Genomic DNA, 22119 nt, shown 5'->3' on the forward strand with positions numbered 1-22119 from the left:
GAGCTCTAAATACATTGCAAACACCAATTGGATGTGGGTAAGCAGCGCGCTCGACTGCGCGCTCGACTGCTCGGGTGTGCATGTTTAAGAGTGTGTCGCTGTGAGCTGGCAAGTCCGGGCGGTCATGTGGGGGGTATGGGAGAATGAAAATGGCCGTGAAAACGCCAAACTTAGTGCCCGCGCATGATGGCTATCCCTTGAAGCACTTGCGTGTTTATTGCACTTCCGTGGGCTCTTGAGACAGCAGCCCAGGTGTTGTCACCTGGTGCTGGTATATGGCAGAGGGAGGCTGGTTATGGGGCGCAGTGTCTCTCTTGGGGTCTACCGTGCGGCGTGCTTGTGTTTATTTGTGTGAGCACCCAAGCTGTGGTGAGCAATTGGTGAATTTCGAGTCTTTTATACGTGTTGACAGGACATTCTTTTCGTGCATGAGGAGTCTTGATAGCTGTGTGGGGGATAGTTGCTACGTGCAGAACCAAGGCTGTCGATAGAGGGCAACCCACCTGTCAAGGTTGCCGGTCGGGGCTCCATATTCATAAAGAGTGCATGTACGATCAAATGAAAGGGGTGGAGTCTGCTGCTACCTGGCAGGGCGTTTGTGTGTTTGCGGGTGTGCACTGCTGTCGGTTTACAATTGGGCAGGGCGTGGGTGTGCTTTGTGGCACTTTGAAAAGCCCACCCCTCCCACGGGGGTGCCACAGCAGCAGTGGCACTCCAAAGATGTCCTAGCAGGAGCTGCGTGGGAAAGCTATTTGATGCCACTCTTGGGGGAACTAAAGACATCGTATGAGGGGTGGGGCAGACTGATGATTTGTGTCTCTGCCTGATTTGCTGTGGTTCTGATTGTCCCCAGCCAAGAGCGGCTATCTGACGCCAATCTTGGCTGCCGGCGGCGCAGGCCAGATCTTCTCTCTAAATTACTATTGGGGGCAGCGCCACGACCGCAGAAGCCGCACTATGTGCGGCGCGGCTGCGGTCGCGGGCTGCTCCGTCCGATGCTTTTGGTTGTGTGCTTTTGCGCTTTGCTGGAAGCGCCTGTCGCCCTGGCTTTTTGCCCCTCATTTCCCCGACGCGAGTGTCGAAAAAACCAAGGGCCAAAAAGCCGCCGTTCGCTTAGAATCGAACGGCGGCGGCGAGGCCGCCCCGGGCCGCTTGCCTCGCAGGCGCCGGGGCGCGCCTAGTCATCAATGCAGAGCTTTCGTCGGGGCCTCGGGGCCTTTTTGAAAAAGTTGGGCGGGGGGTTATTCTCTTTCATTTGTTTTCTGCGTGCATGTGTCGGGCCTTATGAGCTCTTGCTAGGCTGTCAGCGTTGGGGTGAGGCGCATGATGGAGCCCTCCTTGGAGGCAGTGTGCGGTGAGGATGTGTGCAGGCTTGTGCGCACGCATGTCGTGCCCTGAGGCCCTGAGCCAAGGCTGACTAAATTGTTAGAATACAATGTACATACCCCGCATGTCTTCTGATTAGACTCTAATCGATGCATGCATGACTCCAATCCATGCATGCATTTTTTCGTGCACATTGATCAATGCATTGATGAACGTGCCCCAATTTCTTGCTGTGTCACTCACTGTACACATAGTATGCACATGTTCATGATCATGTGGGCACGTGCATTGCATATCATGAGCCTCCACCTTTTACATGCAGCTGTAGCGCTATGTACTAGGCACTCGTGCACACCAGCTTCAGAACTACACACCCCTCTGCAGGCTGTCTGCCCATGCTGGTCTTGCAGGGACTTCAGTGCATCCATATTACTCACAAGACTCAGTTCCCATAAAGCACATCCAGTAAAGACTGACAACATGCTGCAATGCCAGCATTTCCTTATTCATCGCAGCAATCCAGCGCCACTCAATCAGGCGCAGCACTTTGATCTCAAGATCTTTGCCAGTGTATTCACCGGTGAGGGGAGCCTGGCTCGACAATGTAACCTCATGCCTTGAGACCGTCAATGTCTTGCACAATGTGTCCAAGTGTAAAGTCTCCTGAGGTGCTCACAATTGGCGAAACTGACACAGAAAGTTCGCGCCGACTGCAAAGCCCTGCTTGAGCGCTGTACAGACTGGATTGATTCTACTTAAGACATGACCTACCAGTGCCCTCATTGTTTGTACAGTGATGTGAAATGCTGAATCCACGTCTCTGGCCGCTGATATCTTATGCCAGCATACATCGAGCCCTGTCTGTTGCATTTCAGCAGCTCATAAGCAGCTGTGAGTCAGATCAAGAATTGGCCAATAGCAGTAACGGCAGCGGTTAGGCGGCACTTCAGGCAAGCTGCGCCGTTACAGGGGATTTATGGAGTGCCTATTCAGGCAATGCGTGCCCGTTATGGGGACAGCCCGACGCCGGCGGCGATGCTGTGGACGTGGCGGGCGACTAATCGCGCCAGGTCATCGGCGGCCGATTGCGTTGCGGCCTCGGCGTACACCCGCACTACATCCTCTGTCCCGCTCGGCCGCACAAACGCGCGCCCTGTGCAGCTTAAACGTGTCCCGGTGAGCGCTCCTAACAGGAAAGAAATTCTGGCGCACAAAATAAGCACATCACAGAGTGTGAGGAGGAAAATCTCCTTGCTACACGCCTTGACTACCCTGAAGCCTTCAAGCATGGTATAATGTTGCTGTGACAAGCGAACAACGGCCACTCAGCGCTCGATTTTGCAGCGGAGGAAAGAACGAATGACTTGACTAATGTTGGTTTGCATGGACGTTGCAAAAGTTGCTGACAAGCATGCATGAGACAGCCTGTGCTTGGCGGCAGATGAGCCTCCAGCCAGCAAGGATAAAGGGTGAGTACTAAAGGCGCACACAACAATGTGACACTGACCTGAGGGTGCTGCTGCGACGGCGGAGTCTATGAGTTGCTGCAAGCCGCTGGGGGACTCCACCCTCGTCTCTGCATGGCTGGTTGTCACCACGCTCCTGTCCGCCACCTTCACCTGAGCCCACACCAGCCACGCATTTAAGGGACCTTGGACAAAATCTCCGCAGATGCGAAATTTTATAATCCGCCACCCGGCTCTGAATCTATGATGCAGGCACCCAGGCACAGGCCAGACGCAGTGTCAACAGCTATGAGCCATTAACGAGTCTTCTGTGGTGCCCAGCATGGTCTAAACCATCCACTGACCACAAAGCAGTGCTGCTATGACTGCAATCCAACAAAATCAATACTTGCAGAATCGCAATTCTTGCCTAAAAAGTCCTGCTCGCAACAGCAGTGCATCCTCCAGGAGAGGGTCACTGGGCAACTGCCTTCCTGCGTCTTCTCTGGCTGTAACTGCTACATGCGCACACACCAGTTCACTGAAGCAAGTGCCTGGTAGGTTGTAGAATCAGCACCCACCTTGAGCTGGCGGCTAGGCAGGTCGGTGTAGAGGGCGGCCCATTCTGGGAGGCCCCACTTCTTCCTTCGCAGCGCTGCCTCCACAAGTAATACCCCCGAGAGGGCGTCCCCCACCGCCTGATTCACCATGTCCACCAACGCCAGCAGAGCCTTTGCCGGCCCAGAATCATCGCCCAGCTGCGCGCAGCAAATATACAAGTGAGATGCAGTGCAGAAAGAGTTGAGCAGATGTCCGAGTGGCTTAAGGTGTAGACTTGGAAAGTCCATGTGGCTACCAAACCACCGAGGGTTCGACTCCATCTCTGCCCAATTCGTGAACGGCTAAGGGAACTCTTTGACAATTGGCGATTTTGGGACAACCAATGAGACCCTATGATTGCTAGCCCATCAAGTAAATTCCACTCCGCAAAGTGGATGCGAGCACCAATTTAAACAATTCTCGCAAAGAAAGTCAGCCAAGGCTGAATAGCATTTTTGCAAGACCTGAATCGGCCGTCAGAGGCAGGCAAACAGAATGTCAAATTACCAGCACGAAAATTACTCAGCAATCAGCAGACCAGTACACCATGTGTGCATCAGGGCGCACCGTGAAATCTGCTGAGAAGTGCTTGGACAAGAAGCTCTTCGGAGCGGGCATGCTCTGGCAGCAAAGGCACCAGCAAAGTAACATACAGAAAATCGGCAGAGGGCCCTCAGCTCTGCCTAAGTAGGATTGTGGAGCTCATGGCAGCACAGTCATGCATCTGCGCACCCACCTCGTGCAAGCGTTGCACCAGAGCCGCGCTGAACAGGACGGTGCCGTGGCCGTTGGCCTCGAAGTAGATGCCCACGTCAAACTCCTCTGCGGCCGCATGCAGGTGCTTCACACCCGTCGGCGTCACCCGCACCTCGCACTTCAACTTCTCCTCTATGTATGCCGTCGAGGCGCCGTTCGCATACGCCGTCTGTACAATGCCCACCTGCAATGCACATGCCATTTTTGTCATGTACACTTCTGTCTTGCCGAGCTTGACACAAGCCCTGGGCCACGCAAAGCATGCGGACGCAGGCCCTGCCATGGGCAAAAGGCTGGCTTGACGCTTGTGAGATCGTGCGCTCCCTGCCTCTAGGCGGAGGCTGGGAGGGCACATTAACCGGCAGGGAGGGACGAGCATGTTCAGCAGATGCCAGAGCGCTATGTCTCCTCTTCTGCTGATTGTTCGGAGATTATCTCACTCGGCTGTCGGCGGGCTTGACAGAGCCACAAAGGCTCGTGCAAAGGGGCAAGCAACAATGAAGCGCCTGTGCGCACCGTGGGCGGCGGCTGCTCGGCTGTAATCAGACTTCTGAGCAGGTCCATGACCAGCAGCGCGGCCAGCACGGCGATGCGATCGCCGTCAAACAGGTGCACCTCATCGGCTGCACCACGCCGCTGAAAGTACACCAGCCGATCCGCGTCCCCGTCCAGGCTGGCGCACCTGCACAGTGAGTAATACATTTTATTGTCAACACAACTCAAACCCGGCGGTACTCGCAGATGCAGTGACTTCCCTCATGCTGACCTTTGTGTGCCCAACAGGCTGACACTTCTCAGGGGAACACTCCATGTGGTATTTTCATAAGGTATTCAAGATTCCACCTGCACTTCTTTAATTTAGGGATCCGCTGCAGCATGCTGACATGAGGGCGAGCAGAGTCAACATAATTAAGCCATACAGAATCAGGGCAGATATGCAGAGATGTGCACAAGGAGGCGGCAACTGAGATCTTCTGAGGGAGGGAACACGAAAGGACGGAGGGCGTGGCACACCTGGCGCCCTCGGGGACATCCTGAAAGCCGGCGGGAAGCCGCCGCTCCTTCTGCAGAAAATCAGCGCCGCAGCAGTCGTTGAGACCCTCTGCGCCGGTATTGCGCAGCTCCGCCGAGAGCCCCGGAGCCAGCCGGTCCGCCAGCACCTGCAGCTTTGCCGCCCCAACCCCATTTGCGCAGTCCACGATCAAACCCTGTGCAGGGCACAGCCTTTGATCATGAAATCACCCTAGATATAGGGATAAAGGGTTGAGCAATCTTCAATGATCGGGTGTACCGTGGTCTGGGGGTGCACCTTGGAGCTTCAACAATGAAGTGTGCACACCCCAAATCAAAGTGCACTTCATCATCAAGGATTGCTCTCATACCACATAGTCAATGTCAATAGCTGGGTGCGTCACCAACATGGGTGTATGTGGCAAAGAAGGTGGAGAGTCATAACCTCAACAAGAACACCCACATACTGTCTGCCACGTAGCCATAATATCTACAGAATGCAAAGGTCATTACATGCAAGCGGGCAAATGCGGGGCTCACCTCGCTGGGGGCGGGGTGGCCGGATACGAGCCGCGCATAGCCTGTGGCGAGGGCCTCATAGTAGGCCTTCTCCTTGTGCTTGAGGCCGGCGTTGCACTGGCGCACCATCCAGTGCAGCTGCGGCGTCGTCAGCTGCCCGCAGGCTATCGGCAGGCTCCCCATCGCGGCCACGCCGGCAGCCGCCGCCTTCACTAACGCGTCCGCACTCGGACGCGTGTCGTGCGCCAGCATCACTGTTGAAGATCCTGCGATCGTGCCACATACAACACTGCTCACTTGCATGTTATGTGAACTGCGTGGATTCTCGGGTCGCTGTGAAGTGGTGTAGTAGTAAGTTCACAGAGCAGATTGATGTGAAAGGGAAGTAGCAGGTGATTTGCAAGTAAGTGCTTGCTTCAAGAAAAACAATCTGTGTGCGCCTCACAGCTATTGAAGGGCTCGGAAGCCAGCATGCACTGCTCAGGCAGTAGGAAAAAGACACATCTGTAGGAGATTGTGAGCAAGGTGCAAGTAGCCCACCATAGGGAATGTCTTCGACCTGGAAGAGCTCCTGGACAACTGCGCAAGTGCCATCCTCATCATCCGCCGCAGCAAGCTTGTTGGCCCAAGCCTGCATGAGACACAAATATCATGCTGGCATGCAACTATATGCTTGAGACCATACATTGGATCTAGCATAGTGGACATGCTGAAGCCAGCATATAACATGGATCAACAACCTTCTGGAACAGACCCTTTTGGCTGTGCTGCCCTGTCAACAACAATTTTGCCCCCTGGAATCTTAAGCTCTGAGGTCCCGGTGCTATTTACCTCCCAGGCTTGGTCAAGCATATAGCCTGTTGGATCCACCAGCTTAACCCCGTTGTCCTCCACTGGATTGTGTGAGGCAGTGACCACCAACCCAGTCACACCCCCAGTCTTCAGAGCCCGCAATGCCATCAACAGCCCACACCTGCGTGCATCACGAGGTGCATCACTCAAAGTTCCACCCAAAGTAGCTTTATCGACGCAGGCCTACAACTGATGCGTAAATTGGAAAGTGAAAAGAGTTTGGTGGGGTTTTAGGAAGCAAGATGTCTAAGGAGGGACTTTACCTGTAGACTGTCGATGGCAGAAGTGATGCTTCTGCGCGGAAGCCTGCTGTCCCATACGTGAGCTTTACCTTGCTTGGATTATTGTACTGGCTGCAAGACTCTTTAAGGGTTCCTAAGTCCATGCTTGCCCCCTTTCTGCTGAACTTATCAAGAGATCCGCTTAGGCCAGCATCTCGGCAATAATTTGAAAAGAATGGATGCTTATCAGCTCAGGGAATCAATAAAGCACACGAACAAGCTCCCGGTTGCTATATCCGAAAGCACTTGGCACCAACTGATAATCTAGGTCCGCTGCTTCCCGCCGTTTGAGGCAACTTTACTTCGCTCTTAATTGGGAAGATACTTATATGAATTACACAGTCGAGGACACCTTAAGATTGTGCGCGTTCCTCATAAAGATACTTTCTTCCATTCAATCAACAGGCTGACTCAGCAGGACAACCTCATGCTTCTGCCCACATTCACTTCCACTCAACTCCGCGATCGATCATACTATTCTTTCCTTGGTAGCTTTCCATGAAATCTTCTAATTCTGTTTCAGAAGGAAGATCGAATGATCCAACGAATTAAAGCACACTTTGTGGATCTTGCTGTCTAGTATTCTCACATCCAGGACAAGCAACGATACATCGGGTGATCCGAAAGGTCCAATCTAACCACAGTTTAGGACATATGATTTCTGTCCTAGAACCCCGCGGGCACCAAAGTGAAATATGTACAGAATGCCCAAAAGGCATGGCATGTCTGAGCAGGTCAGGTCTATTGCGGTCCTGCAGGTTTAGGAAGAGGCCTTTTGCAAGGTGTACAAGAACGAGCAAGGTGACATGTTCCTTCAAGTATCAAATCCTACTCGGATCGCATGCCCAAACTCCCTTGTGTGACATGTTCAAGTCCATTAATCAAGCTCATAAGGATCATGGCAGGTGCTTGACACAGTGTGGGATTTTCTGGGGCACAAAGGTCTTCACAGGGTCTCCACAGGCGCAAGCTAAGAGCACAGGTGAAAGGATGATAAGCAGGGAGAAGTTCCGCACCTTCACAAACCCCTTCGGTGGGTCTTTGGCAACCCAATCCCCACTACCATGGCATTTTGAATCTTTGCCTTATATGGTTGCCTGTTTCTTTTCTACTGAGTGGCCATTGCTTACCTGTCTGCCTGCTCTTTTTCATCCATCCCCACCTGTTTGCCTCCCTTGCACAGGTGCCGTCCTCAAACAGGTTGCAGAGAATGCTTGGGCAGCTGAACGGCCCTTTGTTTGGTTGGGAATAGACGTCGGTGAGGCTATGCCACTTTCAATATATCAAGTGCTTTAAATCAACTTAGCATGATCACCTGCACGTCCCCACATTCACTCCAACAGCACCAGGAATTGCTGTCATGTGACAGTGCCTGCAGAATCTGTTTCCTCGGCATTGATTTGATCTTAATTTTGTGACACTGCAGGTGGATGCATGGCTGTGCTGAGGCTCAGCGATGGAAGCCTCTGGGTGCACAGCCCTGTCCAGTTGGACGATGACCTGGCGGCAGCCTTAGCAGAACTGGGCGAGGTCAAGCACATTGTCACCCCAAACTACGAGCACACAAAGTACGCCAAGCAGGTATGAAGTTATGCGCCCGGATTAAGAAACCAAGGCCTGCCGTAGAATTTTAGGGGACCCTCCTGATGTTTGTACCATCAGGAGGGTCCTTTAGGACATCACAGCAAATACAGGCTCCTTCTTGATAAAATTATGGGGAAAAGCAGAGACCAGCTCAGAGGCGTGATGTTGTGTGTCTGCAGTGGATAGAGCGGTATCCTGGCGCGCGCTCATATGCATGCCCCGGGCTGAAGCAGAAGGAGCCGGAGGTCCCCTACACCACTGAGCTGGGCGGCGGTGGCGGGGACCCCCCGGAATGGCTGGGGGAGGTCCAGTCAACCTGGCTCAGCTACGAGCGCAACCCCTTCAATGGAAAGCCTTTCTTCAATGAAGTGGGGCATACCGTGCAGGGCATCTGCTTCCTTACAGATCTGAAATGCCTGTGCAGCCCATTCACTGGCAATAATCTTGTTGCATGTCTCAAGCTTCCGTGCATGTATACCACTACTGTACTCAATCACTAGCAAGTCTTCCTGCCGAAATAGCAAGCCTGTGGGAAACCCTCGTGAGCGCGTTCTAGTCATGATGCTCTCCGATCAGTGGGCATGGTGCTCACGTTGTATACCACCACCGCAGGTGGTGTTTAACTTCAAGCCATCAAGGCTGCTGGTGACCGCGGACCTCTTTTGGTGCGCACTGCAACCCTGGCATCTGGGGTGCCAGCAATGTAGCTCCTTGCTGGCCAACAAAGATTTCCTGTTTGTAAATGTATTTAAACAGAGACCGCTGTCTGCTGTTCAGGAACTATCCTAGCCAGGTCCCGGGAGGCACAAAGCTGTTCAAATTTGGCATGGATAGAATCTACTTGCCAGTCTACAGGAATTTCATGATCAAAGAAAAAGGTGACTGATTTGGCCTTCCGAGCTGAGCACTCCTTGATCTGCGCACACTGCGATGGAACTAATTGCGATGTGGGTCACTTTAAGTATCATATACTATGATGATACTCACATGGAATTGCAATGGCTCAGGGGAGTATGTTGGGGCAATGCAACGCATCTTTGAGGAATGGGACTTTGATGCCATTCTGCCCTGCCATGGAGACTTCGTCTCCAAGAATGGCAAAGAAGTGCTGAGGAAGCACCTGAAACTCCAGTAGTGCAGTGTCTGCAGCCCCAGTGTATGCAGTGCTGTGGCAGCGCTAGAGGCTGCGCTAGAAGTTGTTGTTGTCAATGTCGCGGTGATTGCAGGTATGATCAAGGTGAAGTGATTCGTGCGCATTCCGTTGTATCACGCGAGGGAGAATGAGGGCCCTGTCTTGTATTTCTGTCCGACAACTTGTACTTGTATGGGTGGGTTCACTGTTGGGAGAATCATTCATGATGCATTGACAGCTGCATCGAAGTGTGGTGCCTAAAGCACTGAGAGGGCTGCTTGCAAGTGAACGCTCATCGCCCGAGCATTTTTCCGGGTTGCTAGCAATGGGCTAGGCAGGCGTCAAGTCTTTCGGATCGCCCAGAGGTAAAAGAAAGTTCAGTATTTGTATAGGCCGCCATATGGACCTTTCATAACGTCCTGTCAAACCCTGCATGCGCATGAAAGTGCAAGTGTGCCCGCAGTGCTTCATTTAAAATTATTGTGATCTGCGGAATTCCTAAAAGTATGGTTGAATTGAAAGTAGAGGTAATTCCAACGTTGCTCTTGTCAATGCTTAGTGTGCATGCGGCGACTGCAGCTTAAGCTTTCAGCATAAGTGAGTGCTGTGCGGTCAGCCGAGATTGCTCCTGTGAGATGCCTGAGGTTCAAAAGCTTTGTTATGGATCTTGCCCTACTCAGTTGCCTGCTGCATGCTTATATGGGACATTGAGATGATCTGGCTTCAGACCTTGCTGCATGCACACGTGACCTCCAAGAATTGAGACTAGCGAACAGTATTTTGCATTGGTTCCAAAAAGCCAGGAGACATGCACATCGATTCAATATTTTTTTACGAATCCCGATGTTCGGCAGGACGATCCCAAGTACTCCTTTACTTCACAATCTTCACCAATCTTCATCCTGGGCATTGCCTCGTTCTTGGGAGACAACTCATCGCAGAACTGCCAGTGCAGCGTCCTCGGCAACAAATAAAGTCAACGAAGAGTTATTGGATAGATTCTGGCTGGTAGGATATCGAAATCACATCGTCAAACTTTTGATCTGGGAGGATGCGCTCCAAGATCACCGTTAAGTGGGTCGTTCACGCAGGCCAGAGGAGTAGCCGATTGTCAACAACGTCAGAAATTAATCGATACCGCTTTTGCAGATCTCGGTGCGATGCTCTCAGCAGTATTTATCTCTTGTATGTGCCTGTCCCATCTGAAGGTCAGCTCCTTGTCATCAGACCTTCGAGCTGGCCACAGCAAAGCATAGAGCCTAATCAAGAGACACTTTTTGGTCATATTGTTCATGATCAGGTACGGATGAGGGGGTCTCAGATGCTGCAGCGTCCACATTCTCGTTGCCAGGTGCAGGAGCAGCTTGGCTCTTGGACTCTACCGACACTGTACAACAGGTGCCTGATCCCTGCAGCATGAATTTCGACTAGAGACTGCAGTGAGATTCTGAAGTGTCTCATTCAGGGTATCCAAGGTGCTCTCTGAGCTGCATCTGAGGTACATCAGTGCCTACGTGCGCGGTGCAGTCAGTACTAGATTGCTGTTGTTCATCGCAGGTCAGGAGAGTGAGTGCACGGCTATTGAAGCTACAGAGCCTCTTTGGTGACAACAGCACAGTGGACATTGCTTCCATGCTCATACGAGAACCAAGGTAGGCTCCATGCTGGAAATCTGTTTGCTATGTGGACTGCGTCGGTCACCTGACTTTATTTGGGGTGTTTCTTGGGGTGCTTCTACGCTTCTGCGCAGTGCAACAATATAACCATGCATAAATATATACCCACGCGTTGTGAAACAGGCTCGTCTCTGCTAAGATGTCGCTCATCGCACGGCGTTTGCTGCAAATGAGGGTGAGAAGAAGCACTCTTGAGGGCAACATTGTCCATCCTTATTGCTTGCAGTCCACCCAGATCCTGATGAGCAAGCTTGTTCTTTAGCTAAAATTCCGTGTGTCATACGCATGCAGCTGTCGATAGGTCTGGATGGCACGGATGTCATGGCAGTCGTGCAAGCACAGCCATCTCTTCTGGTGCAAGACTCGGGCACAGATGATGCCCAGGTTAGCTATTTCCTTTCCTCAGTACATGATCCCCAGTCCTCTAGGACACACATCCCTGATCGCTCATGGGTTTACTGAGTAAACTGCTCTTCAATCACTGAAAGATAGTTTCAGGTCTGACTGACAGTATGCCTAGTGGCACTGCTGTGAGTTGGCTCACAATTGGCCGATAGGAGCGACTGCGCAGCTGCTCGCAGCTGGCTCAGCGGACTGGTTGACCGTCAGGAGTAGTGCATGCCTCTCCTGAGTCATCAGCGCGTTGCAATGACTAACTGACTCATCAGTGGGTGACTGCAGGAGTCGGATGAGGCGCGCAGGAGAGCATGGGAGTTTGGCCTGGCGTCTGACGGTGATGGGGAGTGGCTGAGAAGGTGCAGGCTCTCTCATTCTCCCGCCAACATTCAAAGCCAGCTCTTGTGCTCATACCATTGGTCTGCACATGAGTACATTGAACCCTTTTCAATGCCAATTTTTTTTTGTGACTAGCGATATTGGACAGTGTTAAATAGTGATCATCCTGTGTCAAAGTGTCCTGTGTGTTCCATGGACACCCCAGGAGTATATGGATGTATCAGGGGATTTCTCTGCTCAGTGCCAGCATCCCTGTGGTGGTGCAGGGCGGATGAGCTGAGGGCTTATGTGCTCTGGCACATTACATGCACAGCCAGGAAGTGTTACTGTATCAACGTTTTGTTTGGGTCAATGGCAGCATGCGTTTGTGATGCAGGGCTGATGAGCTGAGGGCTTATGTGGCGGCGCACGGCGACACGCATGTGGGCTTCAGGGAACATGACGATGCTGAGCTGGCGCGCTGGGCGGCAAAGCAGCGCAAGGACTGCAAGAGTGGAGACCTCGCCCCCGACAGGTGGCACTCATTGCCTTTGCAGGCTGAGAAAATTGGAGTTGCATGCTGTGCGCTGTCTGCGCATGACCACAGTGTGCACCGTTCCGCCATGAGAGTTTGATCATCAGACTCTTGACAGTTGTCTCAAAATGAGGCAAAACGGGCTTGAAAGGTGCCGAAGGACCTGGCTTTGCCCTGCATGGCACCTGCGAATAGAACAAGTAGATTCCCAGGATGAACAGGTCAAGCAGCGATATTTAGGCTGGGCTTGCTGGCGCCAGAATGTAAGTTGCCGGGAAACGAGCCACGGAGGTGAGGTCTGTGGTTGCTGTGGCATGCAGGCGGAAAGTTCTGGAAGGCTTGCAGTTTGAGTTTGATGGGGAGCGGGCAGAGTGGATGCGGTGGTTCCTGGAGCTGCAGGTCTCCAGCGATGACACGATGCTGGGCACTGGGAGGGGCGCTGACTTCTATCTGTACAACTGGTACCGCTGCTTTTCCGCTCTTTTGCCCTCATTGAGATATCATTAGTCCACCCAATACTGGGAGAAATGCCACGACAGGGAGGCTGGAGGGAAATCATTGAGAGGCTGCTGCAACGCACCGACCCCTGAGGGCTGGAACAAGCGGGGTCATTTGAATATTGGGAGGTGGTTGCCGATGTAAGGGCGCCAGGATATGGCCTGCCCAACTCCAGATCGAGATGCAGAAGCAGAGGCTGGGTTGTCCAACGCAGTGAACTTTCACAAATTCATGCAGATTGAGAAATTGTTTATGATCCAGCAACTGCCTACATGCAGACCATCTCTAGTCTGCCTGTGTCCCTGCATGCGGCGCAACACCGTGCCTCGGTACTTACTGCTAGAGCCGTGTTGAGTAAGTGCAGAGTGCCAAAGATGTTTCCATGCAAGATTGGATGATCGCAGGCTGCGGCCCAAAGCTTATTGCTCTGTAGCGGAATTCTTCAGTGTGATAATCACTGTTGGTTTATTGTGCATGATACTGGAGACTATAGGGAGTGAAGATTGTGGTGTGGCGGCATGCAGGTGTTCTGTGCAGCGGATTGCAAGGAGGTCAGGAGTGCTGTCAGATGAGAGAGTTGAATTGTTGGATAGTCTTGATTTTGACTGGACTGGTGCTGATGCCTTATCCTGATATCTCCCTAAAAAATTTTCTCCCCCACAAATGCGGTACATTACATGCAAGTGCATCTGGAGGTCTCAAGAAGTACAACTCGCTGATGCCTGCCGGTGAAGAGCTGGGGAGTTCCTCTCACAATGCAAAGCTCACTTTGCAGCCCAGTAGTGCTTGTCTAGCAGATCTTCATGTACTGAGGCACTTGCTTCTCGCTCGCAATGCAGCGACACTTCCCACTCTTCCTACATTTGAATATGAGGTGATGAGTAGATGAGTAGGTTGCATGCAGGCGTCGTGTCGACGACCATTGGATTGTGACTCCTCACTTTGAGCAATTTTCGTCCAAAACAAATGAGATTGCGGAACCAAGTTGTTTTTGAGTCCTAGCAATCACTATAGCAATAGCAAGCTTAAGCCTCCTGGATTGCTGTTGACATCAGCGACCGGCAGAGAGTGCAGTGCGTCGCCATGTCCGGCCTCGGCGAGAAGATAAAGGAGAAGTTGCATCTCGGACATCACCACGACAAAGAGGAAGTGAAAATCAAGACTCATCATCATCATGCGCCAGGTCGGTGCCTTGAAAGTATAATCGGAGCATTTGCCTCAGCCATTCTGGGACGGCAGAGAGCAAACTGGAACTTCTCAATTTCCAGAAGATAGGCTTTCCTTTTCGCAGCAGAACGTGCACTGATGCAGAAGCAATCGTTTTCGTCTCACAACGTCTTCAAAGTATAGTTTAGGACGTGCAGCCATCAGATGTCCAGCCAAGCCTGAGCTGATTTTCGTGCAGATTATGATTAGGAAAAGTGTCTTTGACAAATCTGAGATCCACCTAGCTCAGATCTGCTGCTTGTCGCTCCTGATTATGCCACTATTATTCTTGTGAGGGCTCTTCGTGCTGTTGCTCTGCAGATGCTGCTGGTCACAGGACAACAGCAGCCGTGGGCGGCCATGGTGTTGGAGAGGCCGAGACTGTCACACATGAGACTGTTGCCACGGGCCCCGGCGTGACTACTGCTACCCGCGTGCAAACCCCTGCCAACACCCCCACAGTAGGGCCCACAGCTGACCCCTTACTATCATTATCATCCGCATTTCCTGCCGAGAGGCAGGGTATGTCTGCAGACAAGCTGCAGGTGAAGGCTGCCACATATCCAACCCCCTGATGGACTCGCCAGGTCCAAGCAAGACCCAGTCAACCATGGGCATGGGTGCTCAGTGGTAGCGGTTTCTGCCAGTCGAAACTCACCCCTTGTGGCCTGTCAAAACCCAGAACTTTGCATCCCTGAAGTACTGGGGCACTTGAGAGCTGGGATATCAAATCCAAAATGTGCACAGCTTCAGTTGAATAGTAGCTACCATGAGAGGTGGGTATGACCTGCTGTGGAGCGTCCTGCTGGCTATTCAGAGGATTGGGTCATGTACTGCGCAGCAGATGGCACCTTTGTGCAGGCTCAAGTGTCTTGCAGGGCTGCACATGTCTTCTGCTGGATCCCGGCCACCAGCTGATTTCCAGCTGGGAAATCTTTTTCATAACATGCAGACTCTGCTCGGAGCAGGGATGATGTCAACTCCCCTAATTCTGCTTTCAGCCCCTCAAAATCTCAGCCTTTAGATACCAGGGCAGGGATGATAGATGGATATAAAATTGCACAGGGACTTGATAGACCGGCTGTAGATATGATATATTCATTATTATTGTGATTAGTTATTATCACCATCTTGTTCCAGCCCGCAGGGCTATGTGCGTTGCAGCAGCTTCTGCAGCTTCTTGACAATTTCCCTCCAGCCTTCCCTGTCTTGGCATGTCAGTCCAATGGAATCCCATTTATCCCTAATGCAGTTAATCCAGGATCTATTTTTTATTAGCGCTCTAAAATACACTTGGCCTGCCTGCACCTAGCAGCATGGGTGCGCTGTATGTACATGTTGCCTGTACATTTCCCTGACTACATCACATACACTTTACCGCGCAGGCGAAGGGTGATCATGCGGTGTGCGGCCAAAAGACCTTCACAACTGTGGAGGACCGTGCAGTGGAGAAAGATGTCATTGAGCGCGTCATCGAGCACCACCCGGTTGAGAAGAAGTTTATTGTCGAGACCCGCCCTGCCGGCGAGCACGAGCTGCATGACAAGCGCCAAGTGAGCCATCTGTCTTGAATATCTCTTCGTAAGCATGAGTTTTCTGGGAGAGGAGAGATGCAGTGAAGCTGGAGATCTACAATTTGAACTGTTTTTAAATTGGGAAGAGGTCCGCAGAGTACATTTTGACAGCACATACCAGCAAGGGCTGCAGGACACTTGGGTGTGCCATGAGACTTTCGCAGTTCTGGCGCGAGGATCAAGGCTGGATGCCTTCAAGGCATGCTGACGGAACAGGATAGGTGCCTGCATATTTTGCCAATATGTATTGGAAGAGGTCTGGAGTACTGTGGTCTGTCTAGAAACTGTTACTCGCCTGTTCAATAAGTTACTTCCAAGAGTCTGCTGGCCACTTTCGTGACCACCAGGATCATGCGGCTTGAAATTGCATTTAAGGCTGCTGAGATCGACTAGGGTATTAATTCTGGTTCCTGGCTGACTGTTGGAGTGCTTCTTTCGCAGGTTGAGTCAGTGGGTGTGCGCGAGGAGATCAAGAAGGTGGCACCCAAGACCAGCCCCTGCGAGGGCGGCCCCGTGCTCGAGGTGCAGAAATGAAGCAATTCTGGCCTCCAGTGCAAGGGGTACTAAAGACTCCTAGTAGTCTTCAGTACTAACTGCTCCAGTGAGGTTCAAGGGTGGACAGCAGTAAACAGCAGTAGCTGAGATGTCATCAAGTAGAAGCCGGCATGCAGGCTTGCAGTTGGGAGGTTGCATCAGTGCACCTGAGATGACTATTACTCCTGAGTGAGCATCGCAATGTCACGTCATGGCAAGCAGAAGCGGTGGCAGCTATATGAGATGGACTCCTCCCTTGCAGGCATCTTTCAGAGAGGATTGTTTCAAGAAGGGTAGCATCGACTTGTTGGGTGCTGGGGTATGGATGCATGGATTAATGCCAAACAGCAAGAGCCACACTGCGGCGCCCATTGCATGCATTGCAGGTGCAGAGCAAGGATTGGCTGCCTATTGTAATGCCAACATTGCCAATGTTGCACACTCCGCTTCCGGCGCACCATATGCCCTAGTGACACCAATGATGCTCCATCACCGCCAAGCTGCCTTCTCTATTCAGATATTTGCGTAATTATGGGACAAGCCAGAAATTGTGTGAGCTTCACATGTGAGGTAATGATGAGGAGTCATCCAAGATTTGCATGGAAGCTGGCCCATAAATAGATCGCCATCTTTCGTTTTCGAACCACGCCACAACTTTCATTCTGCCTTCAAGAGATCATCCAGGCCCTTCCGAAGAAAATATCAAAGCACTCCTCATCGAGAAGCAAGACGACACGATGGCCAGCATTGGCGAAAAAATAAAGGAGAAGCTGCATCTCGGTCACGATTCCGGCTACGGTGATCCAAGCACCGCTGCACACGAAACAGCCAAGACGACGACCAGTGCGCCTACAGGTGATTGAATCTCAACTGGCCAATGATTTCAGTGCAGAGTCTGCTATGTCTCCGAGTCTTGTGTACAGTCCCAAAATTGCCGCTTGGGTAGCGAGCCAACCTCTCAACTTCGTCCACATAGCGATCGCATTGCCAGTTTGCAATCGTGCTCAAAAACCGATCGCTCTTTACTGTCCAACGAGCACTGCCTTGCTGAGTGCATCGTTGATCAGGCAGTGCATAGTGTGCTTGGTTTCGCCATTGTCTCGGGCAGGAGACTCTCAGTACATGCATTGCAGCAAGGCGATAATAATCGAAGCCTTCACTGCAGGCACGGAGACCTCTACTATGACTGGAACTGCTACTCAGACCTCTTATGAGGGGACAGCTGGCCAGGCCTACCCTCGCACCCCTACCACTTCTCCCAAGGGAGGGACCATGTCCGGCCCTGCTACCACCTACCCTGTCGGCCCCGGCACGGACCAGACATCCCCCAAGACCGGCTCCCAGGTATAGTGCGGCATTCCTCATGCTCCTGCCCTTCATGTCTAGCGATTATGCTCGTGCTGTTTAGACCATTCTGAGCTATGGTCTTTCATCCTGATTGCGCAGACCCATGCAGGTCACACTGACATGCATGCGATCATCACAGTGCAATCTCCTCTGAACTCCATGCATGCCAGCTAAAGAACCGTTTGGAAGCCTTTGAGGGACAGCTTCCCAAGCACATCCTCTTGAAATATCTGCATACAGTCCTGCACATGGGTGCGTGAGATGCTAGGCTGTAGACTACAGCATGCCTCGATGTGGCTGCCGACATCCTGATTGCATATCTTCATATGGCTTAGTTTCGTCGTCCTTGTGATATTATGTTAGCATGCTGGGCTCGCAGGGATGCTCGGCACCTTGCTCACAGTTGGGTGGGTCTAGCTTGGATATGGCAAGTCCAGTCAGGGATAGCCCTTCACCTGCAGCTTGTCTGCAGACACCTCTTCCCTCTGGCAAGAACAGCGCTTAGTAAGCTGACCTGATTGTGTTCTGCGTGTCAGGAGCGTGGCACTGGCATGCATGCTGAGGGAGAACGCAGGGGTGTGGTGTGCGGCACAAAGTTCTACACGACGGTGGAGGACCGCCCAGTGGAGAAAGAGATCATTGAGCGCGTCATCGAGCACCACCCGGTCGAGAAGAAGTTCGTCGTCGAAACGCGCCCGGCCGGCGAGCACGAGCTGGCCGACCAGCGCCGGGTGCGCTGGCTAACCCCCTGCCTAGTCTTTACTGGTGATGGCTGATGTATGGCTGCCGGCGGGGTCCAGAGCCCTTCCAGTGGCAAAATTATGTCTTTCCAAATTCGCCCTGCCGGCAGCTAGTCATGCAACTGCCGGTGGCTGCTGGCGGGGCAAGTCTGGTGTGACTGGGTTTTGGCACTGCGAGGACTCTGCACCACCATTAGCAGCAAGTCTTGCAGCTGCGTATCCACACTAGCAAGGAGACGTCAGACATGTCCTTGTTTAGCACTTAGTCTCCTGTCCTCTTGAGTGCGCTTCACTATGGGCGCATCCCTCGCATCTGGGGATCTGGGAACCTGCATGAGCACCGAAATGAGCTGACAGTGCTCTTGCCACATCGTTCTGGCGGGTGAAGCATGACAGAAGTCGCTTCCTGTTGTACACATCACCCCTGATCGGTGGCAAGTGCGCTGTTAGGATGGCATGAGCATGTGCTGGGAGCTGAATCAGTGCTTGCAATATTGCTTCTCATCTGCATTGTATCGATCGTAAGTTGCTGCTGAGCTTGATTCCTGACGCAATTGCCTTACAAATGAATTTTGCATCCGCAAGCAGATAGACACTGTGCCAACCAAGCGGGTTAACACCTGAGGCACTGAGATCTGTCCACAAGGCTGAGTGTTCTGCTTTGTAGGCATCTTGCAACGATTGCTAAGCTGGCCATTGTTGTCGAAGGAATGGATCCAGTGGCAGACAGCGCGCCCAATAAAAAAACTTCTCCTTGGCCTTGGGCGCCAGAACATCATGATGACTTTTACAAGTGCGACATACCTGAGGCTCCTTGTTACCAAAAAAAAGGTGAACAAATTGCATGCTGTCTGCGCAGGAAGAGTCGATTGGCGTGCGCGAGGAGATCAAGAGTGCGGCAAAGACCAGCCCATGCGAGGGCGCACCAGAGCTTGTGCTTCAGAAGTGAAGCGCTGCTGGAGGACAGATCTGAACCCCAGACAGTATTGATTACAGGAAGCTCCTGAAGCAGCAGAGCAGAGACACGTTGTGGGTTGCCTAGACGGCAGCATGCAGGCTAGGTAGGGACTGCATATGACCAAAAGGTCATCCATCATCCTATCACTAACTTCGAAGCAAGGCTCGGAAAAAGCAGAGTGGCTGAGGTCTAGATGCCTCTTAGCATGACAGTTACAGCAAACAATCTTGTGCATGTGCCCATGCTCTGATCGAGTTTGCATCTACTATCCCTTTGCGAGGCGTTTATATTGTGTGTGGACATTTGGCACAGTAGACTTGAAAGTGCACCAAGCTGCAGATCGGCGTCTTACCAGTTTGCAGCTACATGGCCGGTATCAAATCCTTTGCAGCAAACGTTTCCCGTGCTACCTTTGAGCATCTGTGCTGCATTGATGTGTGCATGATATTCTAGTTGGAGAGAGTGCTGTCTGATACCATGTTGGCCACCTTGAATGCTAGATCGTCTACAAAAGTGTAAGAGCAGCCTGCGGTAGACAAGTTTCTACCGTGCTCTTGCCTGTCAACAAATATCCTGCACTACATGGCATCCAACGCAGCAAAATACAATGGCATCATTATGATGCCACTGGGTAGTTACGGAATTCCTATGCTGCAAGCTGAGCATGTCCAACTGGCAACTGCTTCAAGTGCTGCATGGCTTACTTCATTGTCATCCTGACTTAGGCTTGTTCTGGTGGGTTTGGTGAGGCTAAGAGCTCCCTCAAATTACTATTCTTGGCACTATGAGGCCAGCTGATGGCTGGCCATGCTGATGGTTGCCCTTACACGCATGCGGCAGCAAGCTTTGGCGCTCCGTTCATCCGTTCTGTTGCGCACTCCCGCGTCAGCTCGACCGAGGGCATGTTCATGACCTGCAACGTTGGAGCCTGCCAGCACACAGCATGCGTCAGTCGTCAGAAGGAATGCTCTGGAAGAAATAACTTATTAATGCCACCTTTAAAGGCAACCCTTCATCGTCCCAACATCCTCCCTCACGCATCCAATCCCATTGGAGAATCCAGAGGACAACAGCCCATCGTGCTGTGCATCGCTTCAACTTCATCAAGCATATCCTCAGTGAATTAACAATTCTTGCTGCGCTCCCGGACCAATATGTACACAACAACACTCCGGCGTTTAAGCAGTTGCTCCTACTCCGGGCGATCCCGGTATCACCGTCCCACTCATTGTCACATTCACCGCCAGTGTAAGCTCTGCTCAGGTGCTGGCTGCTGAAGAAGACCTTGCAGATAAAGGCTCAAGCTGAGGGCGAATCTGAGGATCAGCGGGAAGGTGGGACAGGACAGGTTTGTCAGGAGACACAGCAAGAAGCGGACCCATGAGAACTCGAGAAGGCATGAACAAGATATGCTGTGATTGTCCCGGAGTAATTCTTGGTATGCATTGCCAGTTTGACTTGGTTGCCACAGCGGCAACATGGACGACAGCATTCAAAAGATATCGAGGCAAACCTTCATGGGGTCAAAGGGTGGGCGGATGATGGTGGGGTTTGCGTCGCGCATGTCCAGCATGGCAGTCTGCTGCGCTGCCATGCAGGGGAACATGACACACACCAGCGGCCCCGCCAACACATGCAGCAGGATACACTCCATCACCCGCACGGCATCCCCCCGCCGTATGTGCCCTGCCGCAACCACAAGAGAAGTCTCAAATCCATTCCAGCAAGGCACGGGAGCCAAGCTTGTCAGCATCCCTGCATTTGCTCAGCACACATTGAATGAGGGGAGGGTAAGGGTGTCAGATTCAAATTAACTGCTGGGCATGAGGCCTCTTGGGCTCCGGAGGGAGTAAGCAAGGCCATGGTATTCCAAAAGACCAACTTCAAGGCAGATCAATTTTTTATTCCTTGAAGAGGTGTGCGTTGCGCGCAAGCCTTGCGTCTGGCATGGCTTGTGCAGGCTTGCCACGGAGCCGGGCAGGGGGTGTCTTGGCACTGAAGCATTTTATCAGCATCATGCCAATGCTGCTTCAACCCCCTTATTCCCACCCTGATATGATCTGCTGTTAAGTGAGGGTTACTGAGCTGCAAGTTCGTGTACGGCAGAGGTGTCTTCGGAAAGCACTAATGTGTTGGCGGCCAGAAGTGCCGAGTAGTAGTTACCTCGAGCGCCGGCGCGCGCGTTGGCGCTGCATGCGAGGTAGGAGAGGCAGTTGCGCAGGCGCAGAGTCACCGACGTGATGCAGTCGTCCATGCACGTGTTCTGGATGTGCATCTGGTCCTGGATTATCCACCTCGTCGCCAGGCTGGCGTAGCAGAAACAACACAGCACCTGCGGCACATGTGTCTTGTGAGAGATGAAGAACCACTTTTTGGAGGTGAGAAATCGGGGTTTGACTTCATTCCCATGTATCCAGCCATGGAGCTGCAAAGCGTTTGCTTCTATGTCCCAGCGGCACTGAAGAGAGACGGCTGTGTGTTGCTAAGGTATTTTGCTCCACTGGAAAGAGGTTCAAGGGCTGACCTCTGAGCGGAGGCAGATGTCTGGGTGCTCCTGCTCGCCCATGTGCCCAGAGCAGGCGCAGGCTCCATAGCAGCACTGGTACCTGATGCCCACACCCAGCACACAACTTCCCTTCTGTGAAATCGGACGGCCAGTGTGCAGCGTTATGCAAGTGCAGGGGAGGAAGCGCAAGCTTGGGATGTCACTTCTGGCAAGATGAGAGCAGTATATCTCAGGCAGAAGGGGCTTTGATACCTGTTCATCTGCTGAAACAGGGCTCTTCTGCGCTGCCTGTAGGTGTATCTGCAAGGACTGCCATGCACAGGAA

The 22119-nt window shown here is 52.3% G+C and overlaps 5 protein-coding genes and 1 non-coding gene across 6 annotated transcripts; 4 read left to right on the forward strand and 2 right to left on the reverse strand.

Moving 5' to 3' along the window:
- Nucleotides 1-31: 31 nt before the first annotated feature.
- On the forward strand, nt 32-1181 carry COCSUDRAFT_60015 (hypothetical protein; the record flags this gene model as incomplete). Its single annotated transcript, XM_005643193.1, has 4 exons — nt 32-74; nt 474-548; nt 854-990; nt 1164-1181. The coding sequence occupies 4 exons, from the start codon at nt 32-34 to the stop codon at nt 1179-1181; spliced, it is 273 nt and encodes a 90-aa protein (XP_005643250.1).
- A 1152-nt stretch (nt 1182-2333) lies between these two features.
- COCSUDRAFT_38529 (intramolecular transferase) lies at nt 2334-6894 on the reverse strand (the record flags this gene model as incomplete). The annotated part of the gene is made up of 10 exons (XM_005643194.1): nt 2334-2479; nt 2834-2945; nt 3353-3529; nt 4108-4311; nt 4644-4809; nt 5142-5335; nt 5679-5923; nt 6198-6288; nt 6489-6630; nt 6773-6894. 10 exons carry the CDS (start codon nt 6892-6894, stop codon nt 2334-2336), a joined length of 1599 nt encoding a protein of 532 aa, XP_005643251.1.
- On the forward strand, nt 3575-3661 carry COCSUDRAFT_t74. Its single transcript has one exon. It is a non-coding gene; the product is annotated as a tRNA-Ser (tRNA).
- Nucleotides 6895-7879: 985 nt separating the features above from the next.
- On the forward strand, nt 7880-9509 carry COCSUDRAFT_20322 (hypothetical protein; the record flags this gene model as incomplete). The annotated part of the gene is made up of 5 exons (XM_005643195.1): nt 7880-8048; nt 8217-8371; nt 8554-8792; nt 9152-9252; nt 9382-9509. 5 exons carry the CDS (start codon nt 7880-7882, stop codon nt 9507-9509), a joined length of 792 nt encoding a protein of 263 aa, XP_005643252.1.
- A 7471-nt stretch (nt 9510-16980) lies between these two features.
- COCSUDRAFT_45184 (hypothetical protein) lies at nt 16981-19279 on the forward strand (the record flags this gene model as incomplete). The annotated part of the gene is made up of 4 exons (XM_005643196.1): nt 16981-17086; nt 17409-17587; nt 18127-18321; nt 19190-19279. 4 exons carry the CDS (start codon nt 16981-16983, stop codon nt 19277-19279), a joined length of 570 nt encoding a protein of 189 aa, XP_005643253.1.
- A 1501-nt stretch (nt 19280-20780) lies between these two features.
- Nucleotides 20781-21896, reverse strand: COCSUDRAFT_20327 (hypothetical protein; the record flags this gene model as incomplete). Its single annotated transcript, XM_005643197.1, has 3 exons — nt 20781-20974; nt 21452-21620; nt 21813-21896. Coding segments are annotated over 3 exons (447 nt in total), but the record flags the coding sequence as incomplete, so codon positions are not given.
- Nucleotides 21897-22119: the final 223 nt, after the last annotated feature.

This window comes from Coccomyxa subellipsoidea (genome assembly GCF_000258705.1).
Source record: "Coccomyxa subellipsoidea C-169, whole genome shotgun sequence".
NCBI classification, from domain to species: domain Eukaryota; kingdom Viridiplantae; phylum Chlorophyta; class Trebouxiophyceae; family Coccomyxaceae; genus Coccomyxa; species Coccomyxa subellipsoidea.